At 45.5% G+C, this 16,328-nt stretch overlaps 1 protein-coding gene across 3 annotated transcripts in view; it reads right to left on the reverse strand.

The window, feature by feature from the left end:
• Positions 1 to 16,328, reverse strand: part of LOC137436665 (laminin subunit alpha-1-like) — a 296,063-nt gene that overhangs the window by 57,004 nt on the left and 222,731 nt on the right. For all 3 annotated transcript variants that reach the window (XR_013624965.1, XM_078786676.1, XM_078786677.1), the window contains exons 42-45: positions 13,062 to 13,178; positions 9,166 to 9,348; positions 2,253 to 2,407; positions 1,156 to 1,308 (exon numbers count right to left, since the gene is read on the reverse strand). Coding sequence is in view for 2 of the 3 variants with exons in the window: in XM_078786676.1 (XP_078642802.1) it covers positions 1,156 to 1,308; positions 2,253 to 2,407; positions 9,166 to 9,348; positions 13,062 to 13,178 (608 nt within the window). In the remaining variant the exon portion in view is untranslated. The remainder of the gene's footprint in view (positions 1 to 1,155; positions 1,309 to 2,252; positions 2,408 to 9,165; positions 9,349 to 13,061; positions 13,179 to 16,328) is intronic.

Below are 16,328 nucleotides of genomic sequence, written 5' to 3' on the forward strand. Positions count from 1 at the left end.
TTGTATCGCCCCGAACAGTTCTCCTGAACAAGCCCACGGCACGGAGACAGCTGATAGATCTACCAGGAGTGACCCAGAGATCCCCCACATCCAGGATGTTGTATCCCTGCCTTCACAAAGTCAGGGCCACGACACAGTTAAAGAGCGAGAGAGAGAGAGAGAGAGAGAGAGAGAGAGAGAGAGAGACAGAGAGAGAGACAGAGAGCGAGAGAGAGAGAGAGAGAGAGAGAGAGAGAGAGAGAGAGAGAGCGAGACAGAGAGAGAGAGAGAGAGAGAGACAGAGAGCGAGAGAGCGAGAGAGCGAGAGAGAGAGCGCGAGAGATATATATATATATATATATATATATATATATATATAGAGAGAGAGAGCGAGAGAGCGAGCGAACAAGAGAGAGAGCGAGAGAGAGCGAGAGAGAGAGCAAGAGAGAGAGAGAGAGAGCGAGACAGAGAGAGAGAGAGAGAGAACGAGAGAGCGAGAGAGAACGAGAGAGCAAGAGAGAACGAGAGAGAGAGCAAGAGAGAACGAGAGAGAGAGAGAGAGAACGAGAGAGAGAGAGAGAGAGAGAGAGAGAGAGAGAGAGAGAGAGAGACAGAGAGAGAGAGAGAGAACGAGAGAGAGAGAGAGAGAGAGAGAGAGAGAGAGAGAGAACGAGAGAGAGAGAGAGAGAGAGAGAGAGAGAGAGAGAGAGAGAGAGTGAGAGAGAGCGAGAGAGAGAGAGAGAAGAGGGAAAGGGCTGGTCCATGGAAAGGTACCGATTTTGGCACTCCGACCCTGACCACACTGCCCTGACGAATCTGCGTAGCAGGGAAGGTTGGGAAGATTTGGGGAAGATTTGGGAGAAGAAGAAGAAGAAGAATAGGGGAAGATTTGGCCCCCGACTTGCGCTGGCGTGTTCAGCCACCATGAAGAAGCATCCCCAATAGATGCAAGTGGGAGTTGTTTGGGATCCAGTAACTTTGGTCTATTTTTGTCGATTGCAAAAGGTTTGAACCTTGAGCAATTAAGTCACAGTGCCCCCTTAAGAACAAAATACAATTTCTTATTCATTTTATTTCACAGTTTCCATTTTAGGAAGCCATTGTTTGGTCACAAAGATGTAGAGAAAACAACAAAAATAATTATATCAAAATGAAACTCGTTTTGTTTGTTCTTACCTTGGCATCTTGACCAATGAAGAAAAGTGAGTTGTTCAGTTGGTGGACGTTCAGTTGGAACGTGAGGTTGTTGTAAGTATGTTTGCCTACATTCAACGGTGGCATGTAGGTCCGCAAACAGCTTTCCTTGTTTATATTTATACCAATTTGAACCTGCACATAAGAACGTCACATTCAATCCATAACATCAAATTCAATCAACAAGATCAATTAAATCTCAATCATACACAGACATTTATGCAAACAGTTTTCCTTGTTTATAGTCCATGAGACAGAGCTCAACATTTTGGTTTTCAATACCATTTTAAGGGCTAAAAGTCACAATTGTTTTCAGTTAGCCTGATGTCTGAACTGTCTGGAATCATGTGATGGACATGTTAGAATCCTAGCTTAGTGCCATTTTGTGGTCCATCTTTAAAGATTGGTCATTTAATTGATTGTATCATTTTTGACTCAGGGGGTTGAATACTTATGTAAATTCGATATTCCTGTATTTCATTTTTAATTATTTTGTAAAAATTATAATATATTTCCACCTTCACATTATGGGGTATTATGTGCAGATCAGTGACACAAAAAAATCTCAATTTAATCCACTGTAAATTCAGGCTCCAACACAACAAAATGTGAAAAAGGTCAAGGGGTGTGAATACTTTCTGGAGGCACTGTACATCAGCACGCGTATAATTTAATACCGAACAACATATAGTTAAAAGCATATGGCCAGGACAAAGCAACTCAAAGCTCGAGGCCAATTTCTGAGACATGTAAAATCCGACTGGGAGAATGTCGGCCATTTTGCAAAACGGCATTTAGCTGGGAATCTGGCATGCACACAACTTGATTGCAGACAGTTCAGACAACAGGTAAAACTGAAAAACCATAGTGGCTTTTAGTCCGTCAATTTGGTAATCAAATCTCAAGCTGTCTCACGGACAATTATATTTATAACTAAGTTGAACCTGCACATAAGATCTAATTCAATCAGCAAGATCTAATTCAATTTAAATTCCAGGTTGTTTTGAACCAATACACTCAGCTTGGACATCACATACCACATGCACACACGTCAGCACAGCTAGGATGAAGGTACTCACTCTGTTTACCAACTCCCGTGAAAGTTTTATGAGATCCTTTATTTCGGACAAATTGTGCTTTGCTTGCTCATTCAAGTCTCTGAGGCTTGTCTGGATGCTTGACAGCAAACTCACCTGAGAGTGTGCCTCCGACAATGTCTCGTTCAGCTGGGTCACTAAGGTGGGATTTGGAAAGAAAATATAGAGGATTCCTCTTTTGTTTAACAACTGGATTGGAAGAGTCGGCCTTTCAAATGCACCAAGGGTAATTCTCTTCTCCAAGGATACATGTGCTCAAATGCAGCAAGTGTATTGGTCGAGAAAGATATAGGTGGACACAGCAAGTTTAATGGTCTTCTCCAACGACACATTGTGGTGGTCGTATTGGGTGTATATGTTGCATAACGTGGGAAGCTTAACACTTTGAATAAAACGTCTCTAATGGTGAATAGCTGGCAGGATGGTCTACTGGTCTAGACTCTAGAGGTATACACACTCACCTACAAGCTGTCCATCTTGGGTTCAAATCGGCTATAAACTGTCATCCTGGTGTTTCATCAATGTGTGTGCCGTCACTCTGGTGGACGTTAAGTGGACGTCACGTCTGCTGATATTATTTGGTGGATGTTAAAATCCCACGGTATTGTTCGCGAAGAGTAGGCACCACGACCAAATTACAAATTCCTGCCTTAACCAGCAGGGGGCAATGCATCAGTAGCAGAGCCACACCCCCAGCCAATGACGCTACCCCACCGCCTTGTTCTGCATACGAAAGAAGAAGAAGATCGTGAATGACCCATCTGATTTTAAATGGTTACACCAAATAGAGTGACAAACAATCATAATGTGATGTTATAGTGCTGTGCCTTTCAGAATGATACAAACAAAGAAACAGACAAGGAAATGGCCACTTGGCTCATTAAAACCGTGCCACAATCACGTGCGAAAGATATCTTTTGGAAAGATACCACTGGACCTTTTTGTCTATTTTTTTTTGTTTTTTTGTTTTTTTTGTACGCAAGATCGAGGCTCGTGAAAGAGCGAACATTAATCACACAGAAAGACAAACCGACACAAAAACATATAACATCAGGAGCGGTAGAGAAGATGGGGAGAGAGGGGGAAGGACACAAACACAACATTTGAGAGCAGGGACCGAGAGACATGGAGACATCGAGAGATCTGAGGGAGGGCGAGGGCTTTGGGGGGGGGGGGCATGGGACGGGGGGGGGGGGTGGGAGAGGTATAAAACATATGGACACGGCCAGGACTTCCAGGAAAGAAGTTGGAATTTCAAACAAGGTGGATCTGGGGTGAATTAGCGGGGGTAGAAAAGATCAAGGTTTTGGATGGGGGAAGATAAGAGATGGTGGTGAACAGCTGTTCTAAAGTCCTGGAGGGAGGAGTGGGATTGAAGGGAGTGAGGGAGTTTGTTCCAGAGGTGGGAGAAAAGAGGAATGAAAGAGTGAAGGTGAGCAGAGAGCAGAGATTTCGGCAGTTTAACCATCAGAGGGTTGCTGGCAGATCTTGTGCGACCTGTAGGAATATTTGGGGGACAGAGCACAGAGAGAGCTGGGGGTGCAAGGCCGGAGAGGAGTCGGTAGAAGACAGAAAGACCACCTACCTGCCTGCGGTGAGGGAGTGAAAGGCCCTCAGAGATAGCTTCATCGCGGGAGATGTCAATGATTCTGAACGCTTTGGTTTCAACAGCGTGAAGACGAGCTAGGTGTGAGGCAGGAGCACCAGCCCAGAGGGGAGAGCAGTATTCCAGTGAGCTGCGGGTGAAAGCCTTGTATGTGGTGAGAAGCTCAGGTGTGCCGAGGAAGGACTTCGCACGACGGAGGATGCCCAGTCGGCGACTGGCTTTGGAGGCCAGCCTGGAAATGTGGTTTTCCCAAGAAAGATCATGGCAGATAGTGAGACCCAAAAGCTTGAGCGACAGAACTTCTTGGAGAGGATTGTTGAGAAAGTAGATGGGAGGGTTGTCCAGTCGATCTTCTCGGAGAGACATAGTAAGAGTGTGAGATTTGTCAGGATTGAAAGACATGTTCCACTTGTTTGACCAGTCTGTGATTTTGTCCTAGTCTTCAGAGAGTGAGGAGGCTGCAGACTGCCGATCTGAGGGAAGAGGAATGGAGCGGCAGAGAGTGGAGTCATCAGCAAAGAGATAGAGAGGATTTTCAAGAGAGTCAGAGAGATCATTGATGAAGACCAGAAAAAGCACAGGGCCCAGAACACTGCCTTGGGGAACTCCAGCCTGAACAGGAAGAGGAGATGAGAGAACCCCATTCAGGGCCACACGTTGACGACGACTAGAGAGGAAGTCAGCCAGCCATGCGTGGAGATTTCCATGGATACCAAAGGAGGAGAGTTTGGTGAGCAGAGCGGGGTGCCAGACCGTATCGAAGGCACGTGATATGTCGAGGGAGACAGCTCTAATTTCCTGTTTGGCATTGAGGACCTCCATCCATTGTTGAGACAGCAGAAGCAGCATGTCCAGAGTAGAGTGACCTGGTCTGAAACCAAATTGATGCTCAGAGATCAAGCCATTGGAGAAGAGGAAAGATTTGATATCCGAAGCAATGATGGATTCCATGACTTTGCTGATAATTGGGAGAAGGCTGATTGGTCTGTAGTTGCTAGGATCTGTTTTTGCACCTTTTTTGTGCAAAGCGGTGATGTTGGCTGATTTCCAAGCAGATGGCAGTTGACCTTGAGCAAAAGAGAGGGTGAAGAGAACAGAGAGAGGTTGAGATAGAGCGGCAGCGCAGGATTTTAGGACCCGTGGGCTGATGCCGTCGGGTCCAGTTGCAGAATCAGAGTCGAGGGTTGACAGAAACTTTTCCACCTTGTCAGGAGGAAAGGACACGGAGTCCAGGAGCAGCTGGGTACGACTGGGTATGGTGGGTACAGAGAGGGATGGGTTTGGGACACAAGATTTAGAGGCAAACACAGAGTTGAGGCATTCAGCTTTTTCACGTGCGGAGTCAGCTGTGTAGCCGTTTGAGGTAAGGGAGGGGATGGAGGGGGAACAAACACCAGAAACGGATTTGACCAGACGCCACCAGGATTTGGAAGAGGGAGACAGATAAGAGAGTTCGGTCTTGAGAACGGAGAGATATTGTTTCCTGGCTCTCCTGAGGGTGGACACACACCTGTTTCGGGCTTTGTGAAAGGAAATGAGATTTCCTTCCGTTGGATTTGCTTTCCAGGAGACGAAGGCAAGTTGTTTCTGGGCAACAGCCTCACCACAAGATTCCGTGTACCATGGACGGGAGGAAGGGTATGACAACTGAAGACGAGATGGGATAAATCTGTGCATGAGGGAGAGCAATTTACTTTGGAAGAATTCCCAGGATGAGTTGATGTCAGAGGTGGTAGAGATGGGAGACCAGTCCAGATGATTGATGGCTGCTTGAAGACCGTGCCAGTTGGCCTGAGTGAAATGCCAGACTCGTCGACGCTGAGCAGGCTCCCTGAGAATGGTCAGAGAGATGTCCACTTTACAAGGACATGATCAGATCATCCGATTGGCGCAGAAGAACAGCAGCAGACATTTTCAGGGAAGTTAGTCATAACCAAGTCCAGAAGAGAAGATGCTCCGTTGACTGAGATCCGGGTCGGGAAATTGAGAGATTGTGTCAGTCCCAGTGAGTCGCAGAAGTCCTTTGCTGAGGAGCCATGGCTGGTGAGGGAGGTACCCACACCCAGCGAACTGGCATGATGACAGTTGAAATCATCACATATGAGGAAGAGAGAGTTGGGATGAGTAGATAGAAGTTGGTCCATATTATCAGACAGCGAGATGTAGATGGAGTCATCACTGTTTGGTGGACGGTACAACACACATATGAACAAGAGGTGGGAGCGATGGGGAAGCCGTAGCCAGAGGTATTCCTGGGGGTGAGGTGGAGAGAGTACAGTGCAGGGCGAGTGAGGAAGAGCGTTTTTGATAAAGATAGCAACCCCACCTCCAGGACGAGGCTCAGGTCTATCATACCGGAGGAGGGAGTAACCCGGGAGAGATACTAAGGAATCAGAGACATCATGAAGGAGGAAAGTTTCTGTTAAGCAGATCACGTCTGGTTTGACAGAAGCAACCTGTATGGAGAGATCAGTTAAGTTTGAACGAAGGCCCTGGATGTTTGAGGTCCATACCGTTAATGAAGAGGAAGGGGGAGCATCGGATACAGAACAGGGGGGAGGAGGGGCAGGGTAAGATGTGGAAGAGGTGGAAGAGGTAGGGAGAGCTGTTGAAGGTGTGTCAGAGATTTCAGAATAGCTTGGAGAAAGGGAAGGATGGGGCGGACAAAAGGTTTGATGGTGATTGGGTGAGGCACAATGAGGTGTTATTTGAAGAGGGGGAAGAGCGAGGCAGAAGGTTGGGGGAGATGGAGGTGAGAGTTGGAAGGTGGAAGAAGCGGGGAGGACGCTTTGAGGAGGGGGGGTGAGAGGGGGGAAATTGAGAAGAAATGAGGGTGGGGAGATTTGAAGGGGAGGGGTGAGGGGGGAGTTTGGGAGGGAAGGGACAAGGGGAGGGATTTGAAAGGGATGGGATATGGGGGAGATTTGGAGGGGAGGGTGAGGGAGGAGTCTAGGAGGGGAGGGGCGAGGGGGAGTCTTGGAGGGGATGGGTGAGGGGGTAGTTTAGGAGGGAGGGGGTAAGGGGGGAGATTTGAAAGGGATGGGTGATGGGGAGGATTAGGAGGGGGAGGGGAAAGGGGGAAGATTTGAAAGGGATGGGTGATGGGGAAGATTTGGAGGGGAGGGGTTATGGGGAAGATTTGGAGGGGAGGGGTGAGATTTGATTTTAGAAAGTGTACGATTAATGGGAAACGAACATTTATTGCAAAATGAGTTTCTTGTGACCTTCGAGTCAAAAATACGTTTAAGGACGCTGGATGGAGGATGGAGTGCAGGAGAGTTTAGGGAATGTAGAAAAAAGGCACTATAAGAGATGGAAATGTTTTTTTGGGATGAACAGATTTGGTGAGCAAGTCAAAAGCAGCCTTTTAAAGAAGAAGAAGAAAAGGGTGTTATAATATATGACGGAATACATAACTTGAGGGGAAAGTGTAAACATTGAAGGTTAATAACAGTGAAAACTATCTGGGGAAATGGGGGAGAAACACGTGGTCAAAGAACGAACGAACGAATAAGAATGAATAAACGAATGAGAACAGAGAAGGGAATGTTTTTTTTTTGTTCTGAGATGCTCTGAGATGCAACCTCCTCCACTGACATTTAACCAGAACGGCAGTTTTAAATTGTGCCCAACCTCATCGGGATCAAACCTGTGCTCGACAGCGAGCTCGTGACCAAACAAACTACATGAGGCATTAAATGTGTTATTGCTACAAGTAAAATATCTCTTATTATAATGGAGCAAACGTATATGGTTATATATGTGTATGTACATTTGCGACCAAAACGACCTTTTCTTCAAATATATATAAAACTGAAATAAACTGTCTGTGAAGCTGTGATGTGGTGAAGCCTTGTGACTATATATCTATTAATTACGTACTGTTTGAATGTCAGTTGCATGCTGTTGATTAATTACGTACTGTTGGAATATACCTTTCAACTCCTTAGACTAGTGAGACCTCTTAGACATTTGAAGACCCTTTAAGTCCCCCTAGACTCCAAAAGACCCAAAAAACCCTGAAAGACCCCACGGACCTTTAAAGACCCACATGACCTAAAATAACCTGAAGACCCAAAATAGCCGGAAGACGGTTAAAGACCCCGGTGACCCAAAAAGACCCTGAAGACCCCAAATACCCTGAAAAACCTCAAAGACCAGTAAAGACCCCAAATACCTTGAAGACCCAAAGTACCTTGAAGACCCAAAACACCCTGAAGACCCAAAACACCCTGAAGACCCCCAAAATCTGTAATGACCATGAAGACCCAAAATACCCCAAAGACCAGAAAAACCCAAAATACCCCGAAGACTCAAAATACCCTGAACACCCAAAAGACCCAAAATACCTCAAAGACTCAAAAGACCCTTTAAGACCCCAAAGACCCAAAAGACCTTGAGGACCTAAAGTACCCCAACGACCATACACCCCGAAGACCAAAAAGACCCAGAGAACCTAAAAGACCAGAAAGACACGGAGGACCAAAAAGACCCCGAATACCCAAAAGACACAGACCCCAAAGACCACGAAGACCCTTAAGAACCTAAAGACCAGTAAGCCATTCCACGCTAGTTAAAACAATATGTGGAAATACAAGGACAGTAGTCCATGGCAAGAGAAGCAAGGTAGATGGATGCAACCGTCGGCAATAGAACCAAGCCAGATTGAGGCAATCTGCAACATTATGGGCTAGCTGGACAGGGGCAACCCACGACAATAGGGCCGAGGTAGACGGACTTCGCTGGACGGGGGCAACCCACGACAATAGGGCCGAGGTAGACGGATGTAATCGGCGACAATAGAACCAAGCTAGACTGATGCACTCTGCGACATTACGGGCTAGCTGGACAGGGGCAACCCACAACAATAGAGCGGAGGTAGACGGACTTCGCTGGACGGGGGCATCCCACGACAATAGGGCCAAGGTAGACAGATGCAAGTACAACCCATGACATTATGCGCTAACCAGACAGGAGCAACCCATGACAATAGGACTGTTGACCCAGGTGACGACTGTAATAAGGAAAGAGGTGAAGAGTTTAGCGGGGAGCAGAGTCTTTTAAAATTACAACTTCATACATAGTGATTGATGGAAGATTCATGAAGAGATTAGGACATAAATCACATGCAGCACAAAGACATTCGGCGACATCAGTGTATTTTTACATTGATTCCTAACACATGAGCAGACAATGGGCAAAGATGTAGACAAAGGGCCGAAGAGAATTCAACCTGGGTTCCCCACATAATGAGATAGGGATTATGATGGGAACACGAAAAGGTCTTACCGCTTTTTCTGACATCATTTATAGATTCCAAGTTCTTCTTGTTTAAATCTTCCAAGTTTTGAATGCCTTTTGACACGTTTGAGAGCGTATCATTGAATGCAGCAGCTTCTTTTAAATAATTAGATGCAGACATGTTTATCCTGTTTGCATCTTCCATGGCCTTGTCAAGGTCTTTCATGCTATCTGGGTACAAAAAAGAAAGGAACAAAGAATAACACAAAATTAACAAATAAATAGCACAAAAGGGCAGTTAAATGTTTACAAATAAAGTGCCAGTGGCATTGTGGTTAAGAGCGTCTGCTCTCAGTCTGGGAGGTCGTTGTTACGATTTTGACCCTGGCAGAGACTTGCATTTGAAAAAAACAGAGGGTTTTTTGTATACAAGGTCAAGGCTCATGGAAGAGCGAGAACACTTAATGGAGCAGGATGTAGCAGGACAAAAGGAACAGTGGACAGAGGGAGGAAACACCAACAGCAGGTTTGAAGGACAAAATAGAGGGGGATTTGGACAAATAATCAGTGTGGGGAGGAATAAGGGGCAGGGGAAGACGCATGGTGTGGATAAGATGGATACAGAAGGAAAAACTGGAAATTTGAAAGGAGGTGGGCTTGCACGTAGGGGTGGAGGAGGGGGCCGGAAGGGTGGGGGAAGTTAACAGGGGTAGAAAAGAGCATAGTTTTGGATGGAGGGTGATCTGAGATGGTGGTGAATAGCTGTCTTGAAGTCCTGGAGGGAAGAATGCGATTGAAGAGGATGTGAAAGTTGGTTCCACAGGTGGAAAAAAGGGAATTAATTAGTGGAGGTGAGCAGTGATCCTGGATTTAGGTAGTTTAACCAGAAGGGGATTGATGGAAGACTGCATGCGCCCTGCACAAAACCTGGGAACCTGGGGAGGGGGGAGGGTGGGGAAGAGGTAGGAAAAAAGCATGGAAGGAGCAGAGGGTGCAAGACCAGAGAGGAAGAGGAATAAGACATCTAGGGGCCGCCAACCTGTGTGTGAAGGGAAAGTGGTCAGCCTATAGACTCAGCTTAATCGCGGGATATTCCAATAATCTTGAAGGCCATGGTTTCCACGGTGCCAAACTGGGCAAGGTGTGAGGCAGGGGCATCAGCCCAAAAGGGTTAGCAGTACTCTATCATGCTGCGAATGAAGGCCTTGTAGGCGGATAGGACTTTAGGTGTGCCAACGATGGACTTTGCATGACGGAGGATGCCCAGTCGGCGGCTGGCTTTGGACTTTGAAATGTGGTTTGCCCAAGAGAGATTTTGGCTGATAGTGAGACCCAGGAGTTTGAGTGACTGAACTTCTTGAAGAGAATTGTTAAGAAAATACCGTATATGGGAGGGTTTGCCATACGGTTCTTTCGGAGAGAGGGAGTGAGAGTGAGATTTGTCAGGATTGAAAGACATATTCCAAGTGTTTGACCAGCTTGTGATTTTGTCAAGATCTGAAGAGAGGGAAGAGGCTGCAGCCTGCCTGTCTGAATGATACGAGAGTCATCGCAGAGGGTGGATTTGTCGGAAAAGTGATAAAGAGGATTTTCCAGAGAGTCAGAGAAATCGTTGATGTAGATTAGGAATGGGACTGCATTAAGAACACTACCTTGGGGGGCTCGAGCCTTGACAGAGAAAGGAGATGAAAGGATTCCGTTGAGGGCCACTCATTGGCTATGAGAGTAGAGGAAGACAGTAACTCAAGAGTGGAGTTGTCCTTGGATGCCATAGGCAGAGAGTTTGGACAGCAAGGGGGATTATAGACTGTATCATATTGAAAGGTCGATACATGTCTAGAAAGACAGCCCTGATCTCATGTATAACATTGAGCGTCTCCATCCATTGTTGGGTGAGCAGAGGCAGCATGCCCAAGAGTGGATGCTCTAACCATTATGCCACTGAGCCTGGTATTTAGAGGATAGACCACAGATAAACCTAAGGGATTGGCATCCTATGACAGAGGGAAGAGGGATGAGGGGTCAGAGGTGAGGAGGGGAAGGGGGATTTCTCCTTAATAGCCCTGCTGACATCACAAGTTGGCATCACCACCACCCAGAGTGCATCATGGAGTGTTACTTCCTCCAAGGTCACCGTCGGTGTTTGTCTGAAGTCACGTCCAGTGTTGTCCAATGTATATTTCTGCAAGTGTGTGTGCGTGTGTGGATATATATATATATATACAAAGTAGGTACACCCCATGTAAAGTTTTGACTTTTTCAACATATTTCAACATACAGCTATTTGATCTTCATTTCAACAATATTGATAGATAAAGGTGATATAATATAACAAATATCATGAAACATTTACATTTTGTAGTCCATTGTATAATTTAAATAAACATAAATGCAAATTTCACATGTGGAAAAAGTAAGAACACCCTGCCATTTATCACGACTTCAAATACCTAAAATTAGAATCAGGTGCACCAGCTCAGGTGCAAATGATTAGAACATCGTGAGAGAGGATCTTGGAGGAACCTGTCTTATTTAAACCTCAGACATTTAGTTTGGTTTGCTCTTTGTTGTTGAAGTGTGCGGCGTCACCATGCCGAGATCAAAAGAGCTCTCTGAGGCCTTCAGAAAGAAGGTTATAGATGCCCACGAGTCTGGGAAGGGATTTAAAAAGATCTCCAAACAATTTGAAATCAATCATTCGACTGTCCGGAAGATCATCTACAAGTGGAGAAGATTCCAAACAACTGCCAACTTGTTCAGGCCAGGCCGCCCCAGCAAGTTCACCCCAAGAGCAGACCGCAAGATGCTGAAAGAAGTCTCGAAGAACCCCAGAATGTCATCACGGGACCCACAGGTAGCTTTTGCCACTGTTGATGTCAAAGTGCACGAGTCTACCATTAGAAAGAGGCTGCACAAATTTGATCTACATGGGAGGTGTGCCAGGAGGAAACCTTTGCTGTCCAGAAAGAACATCAGGGCAAGACTCAAGTTTGCCAATGAACACCAAGGCAAAGACCGGCACTTCTGGAACAATGTGCTCTAGACAGATGAGTCAAAGGTAGAGCTATTTGGCCACAGTACCAGAAGACATGTTTGGCGAAAACCAAAGACAGCATTTAATTTGACCACAAAAACCTGATACCAACTGCAAAGCATGGTGGTGGAAATATTATGGTTTGGGGCAGCTTTGCTGCATCAGGGCCTGGGCAGCTCACCATCATATAATCCACGATGAATTCTGCATTGTACCAGAGAGTGCTTGAGGATAATTTGAGGCCATCTGTCGGAAAGTTGAAGCTCAACCGAAGATGGACCTTGCAACATGACAATGACCCTAAACATACCAGTAAATCCACCAAGAAATGGCTCGGTGGATTTCTCCCAGTCAATGTCAGAGACTGGTAGACAGTTATAAGAAACGCCTCCTTGAGGTTGTTTCTGCCAAAGGGGGCAATACCACCTATTAGAGCCAAGGGTGTACTTACTTTTTCCACATGCGAAATTTGCATTTATGTTTATTTAAATTATACAATGGACTACAAAATGTAAATGTTTCATGATATTTGTTATATTATATCACCTTTATCTATCAATATTGTTGAAATGAAGATCAAATAGCTGTATGTTGAAATATGTTGAAAAAGTCAAAACTTTACATGGGGTGTACTTACTTTTTCACGTGACTGTATATATTTATATATATCTTTATTTGTGTCACAAGTCCTGCATTAGCCTTAGATCTTATAAATGAAGAAACAAAAATGTAATGAGCAAAGTTTCATCTATTTAAACACACACAATGGGTGCGATTGGGGTGGAGAGGTGAGGAGGTGAGGAGGTGGGGTGAGGAGGGGAAAGTCTAGTGATTTAATAACATCTCACCATTTTGTGGTCCAAACATGTTGTCAAATGCGACAGGAAAATAATCTCTAGAACTACCTCACCATTACGAATACGATTGAGTTCTTCCAGAATTTGTTGGAACAATTGTTGTTGGCCTTCAAGCTGCCTTTCCGTTTTGTTCACATGATTGGCTTCGTCGTGCAGTTGATTTCTGATCTCTGTAAGCACACGTTTTAAACATTTTACAAGTGTTAAAGTACAATATTTATTTTATAAGCAAAAGTCAACATACTTGTTCAACTGGATCATGGTAACCCCCCCCCCCCCCCCTACCCGCCCAACCCCCAAAAAAGATTGGAATAAACAATAAGATCGACGTAAGTGACATAACTGAGATTGACAACTTCAAATTAATATTTCTCAATCCCAAGGAACACCTAGTGTTATCTATCTATAATTCCAGTAATCTCTGTGTGTTTGTTTGTTTGTACGTTTGTTTGTTTGTTTGTCTGTGACCGCTGTTTCTCGACAACCACGGGTCCGATATACTTTAAACTTGCCAGGTATATTGCTGGGGACCCGAGGATGTGCCTTTTCAAGGTTTCATATTAATCGGACAATTACTTACCGAGCTATGTCCAAAAAACGATTCAACCAATCAGAGAGCAGCGAGCTATCGCGTGTGCCGAACGTGGCGAACACACTCTGCCTCGGATGGCACATTTGAGAGCGTATTCATTTATTTCACGTTTGCAAACTATGTTGGCGCTATGTTGGCGTTAAACTATGTTTTAAAACTAATAAAAACCATTTCATGTAAATAGAGGGGGGGGGGGGGGGGATTGTCACTGTACTCGCAAGCCGTTCGCCGTTCGCTTTGGCGTTGCGAATGAACCAAAACATTTCATGGACCAAACCATTTCATGTAAAGCGTTCGCCGTTCGCTTTGGCGTTGCGAATGGACCAAAACATTTCATGGACCAAACCATTTCATGTAAATAGAGGGGGGGGGGGGTTGTCACCGTACTCGCACCCACGTACCCACGTACGGGCATTGCACCCACGTACGGGCATGCCCTAGTTGATATAATCATGGTTAAAACACCTCCATGATTTTATTATGCAAACTAGAACGGGCACTCGGTAGAGCGCATACCTTCGCCGCAGCTACTGTTCTGTACTTGGCATGGGAGTGTAGGGAACAGAACAGTGAACAGTTTGGTGCTGATTTCATGCAAATCGGATAAGAATTGACCGAGTTATGACAAAAAACGCACATTTTGCAAGGTCGTGACCCCCCTGACCTTTGACCCCCAACCGCTAACAAGGGTAATGTCTTCACTGGGTCATGTCGTATACCACAAGATCGGGCATTGAATTCTGAACATTTTGGCATTAGTTGCATGCCAATTGGATAAAAATTGACCGCGCTATGGTAAAAATACGATTTTGACCTTTTCGTGACCTTGACCTTGACCTTTGACCCGATTGCTCCCAAAATCTAATCAAATGTGTCCCGTATAATAACCAATCATCCCACCAAATTTCATGCAATTCGGTTGAATACTTTTTGAGTTATGCGAATAACATACACACACACACACACACAGACATACAAATAAATACACAGCGATCAAAACATAACCTTCCGCTTTTGCGAAGGTAATAAAGTGTGCCAGTGATCAGTGATCTGATTTGTTAATTTAATTGAAGGAAGCAATGAGAGAGGCAGAAAATAAAAACACTTCTCTAATTTCACAGAAACAGTAAATTTTATTTCTCAGGATTAATCAGAAGTGTAAAGAGCCACAAAGAGTGGAAAGAGAGTCAGATTATAAATATGAATAAAAAACAAGGCACGACTATTCCCAACTATTTACTCAGTTCCAGAAAGAGGACAACAAGCTTGTTACATACACGTCAGGTGGGTCGACGACAACCGTTGACTACCTGATGGTGCGTCGGCGAGATAGGGGGCACCTCCGGGACACTAAGGTGATCCCGGGGGAGGAGGCTGTTTCACAGCACCACTTGGTTGTCTGCGACATAAGGGTGAAAGGTGCGAGGAGAGCTCGGCGGGTGAAGTACCAACCGAGAATGAAGGTGTGGAGGTTGAAAGAGGTGACAGTAAGGGAGGCATTAAAAGAGAGGCTGAGTAGGGTAGAGGATGATGTGGTTGAGCTTGAAAGTGGTTGGATGTCAATGAAAGCTAGTCTGTTGGGAGCCGTTGGTGAGGTATGTGGATGGACAAAAGGACCACCGAGGCACTCGGAAACATGGTGGTGGGATGTTGAGGTTGGAAAGAGGATTGACGAGAAGAGGAAGAAGTTCAAAGAGTGGCAGAAGGCGAAGGGTACGGGAGCAGAAACAGCAGAGCATGAAAGTTACAAGGCAGCCAGGAAGGCTGCAAAGAAAGAGGTAGCAAAGGCGCAGGAGGCATGTAGGAAAATGTTCGGAGAACGCTTGGATTCGGAAGAGGGTCAGAAAGCAGTATTCAGGATTGCAAAGCAGATAGCAAAAGAGAGGTGTGATGTGATGGGGGTGAGTTGCTTGAAGGATGAAGTGGGACAAATCGTTGTCGACCCAGATGGAATTAAAGGAAGATGGAAAAGATATATGGAAATGCTGTTGAATACAGAGAATGAATGGGATGGCAACATAGAGAGTAACCCAGTTTTAGGACCGGCAGAGAAGATAACTGAGAAGGAAGTTGAGGAAGCGATAAAAGCAATGAAGAGTGGAAAAGCGGGAGGGCCGACGGGAGTTGTGGGAGATATGTTGAAGGCAGCAGGAAGTTGGGGTGTGAAGAGAATGACAGAGATCTGTAATTTGGTGGTGAAAGAAGGCCGCATTCCAGTGGATTGGGAACTGAGTACCCTCATCCCTCTATACAAGGGGAAAGGTGACCCTCTGGAGTGTGGCTCGTACCGAGCGATAAAGTTATTGGAGCATGGAATGAAGGTATTGGAAAGGGTGTTGGAGAGGAGGATAAGGAAGAAAGTGAAGATCGACGAAATGCAGTTTGGATTTATGCCAGGAAGAGGAACGACAGATGCGCTTTTCATTGTGAGGCAGTTGCAGGAGAAGTACATGGATAAGAGGAAGAAGTTGTTTTTTGGGTTTGTTGATCTGGAGAAAGCATTCGATAGGGTTCCACGCAAAGTATTGACATGGGCATTGAGGAAGTTAGGAGTGGAGGAATGGTTGATCAGAGTAGTGATGGCAATGTACAAAAGAGCACGCACAGCTGTAAGGACGAAGGACGGGAACAGTGGTGAGTTTGAGGTGAAGGTGGGAGTGCATCAGGGTAGGAGTACTAAGTCCACTACTATTTGTAGCTGTGATGGAGGTGCTGGCTCAGACCGTAA

The sequence above is a fragment of the Myxine glutinosa genome, chromosome 11, assembly GCF_964187855.1.
Source record: "Myxine glutinosa chromosome 11, kmMyxGlut1.1, whole genome shotgun sequence".
Classification (NCBI taxonomy): domain Eukaryota; kingdom Metazoa; phylum Chordata; class Myxini; order Myxiniformes; family Myxinidae; genus Myxine; species Myxine glutinosa.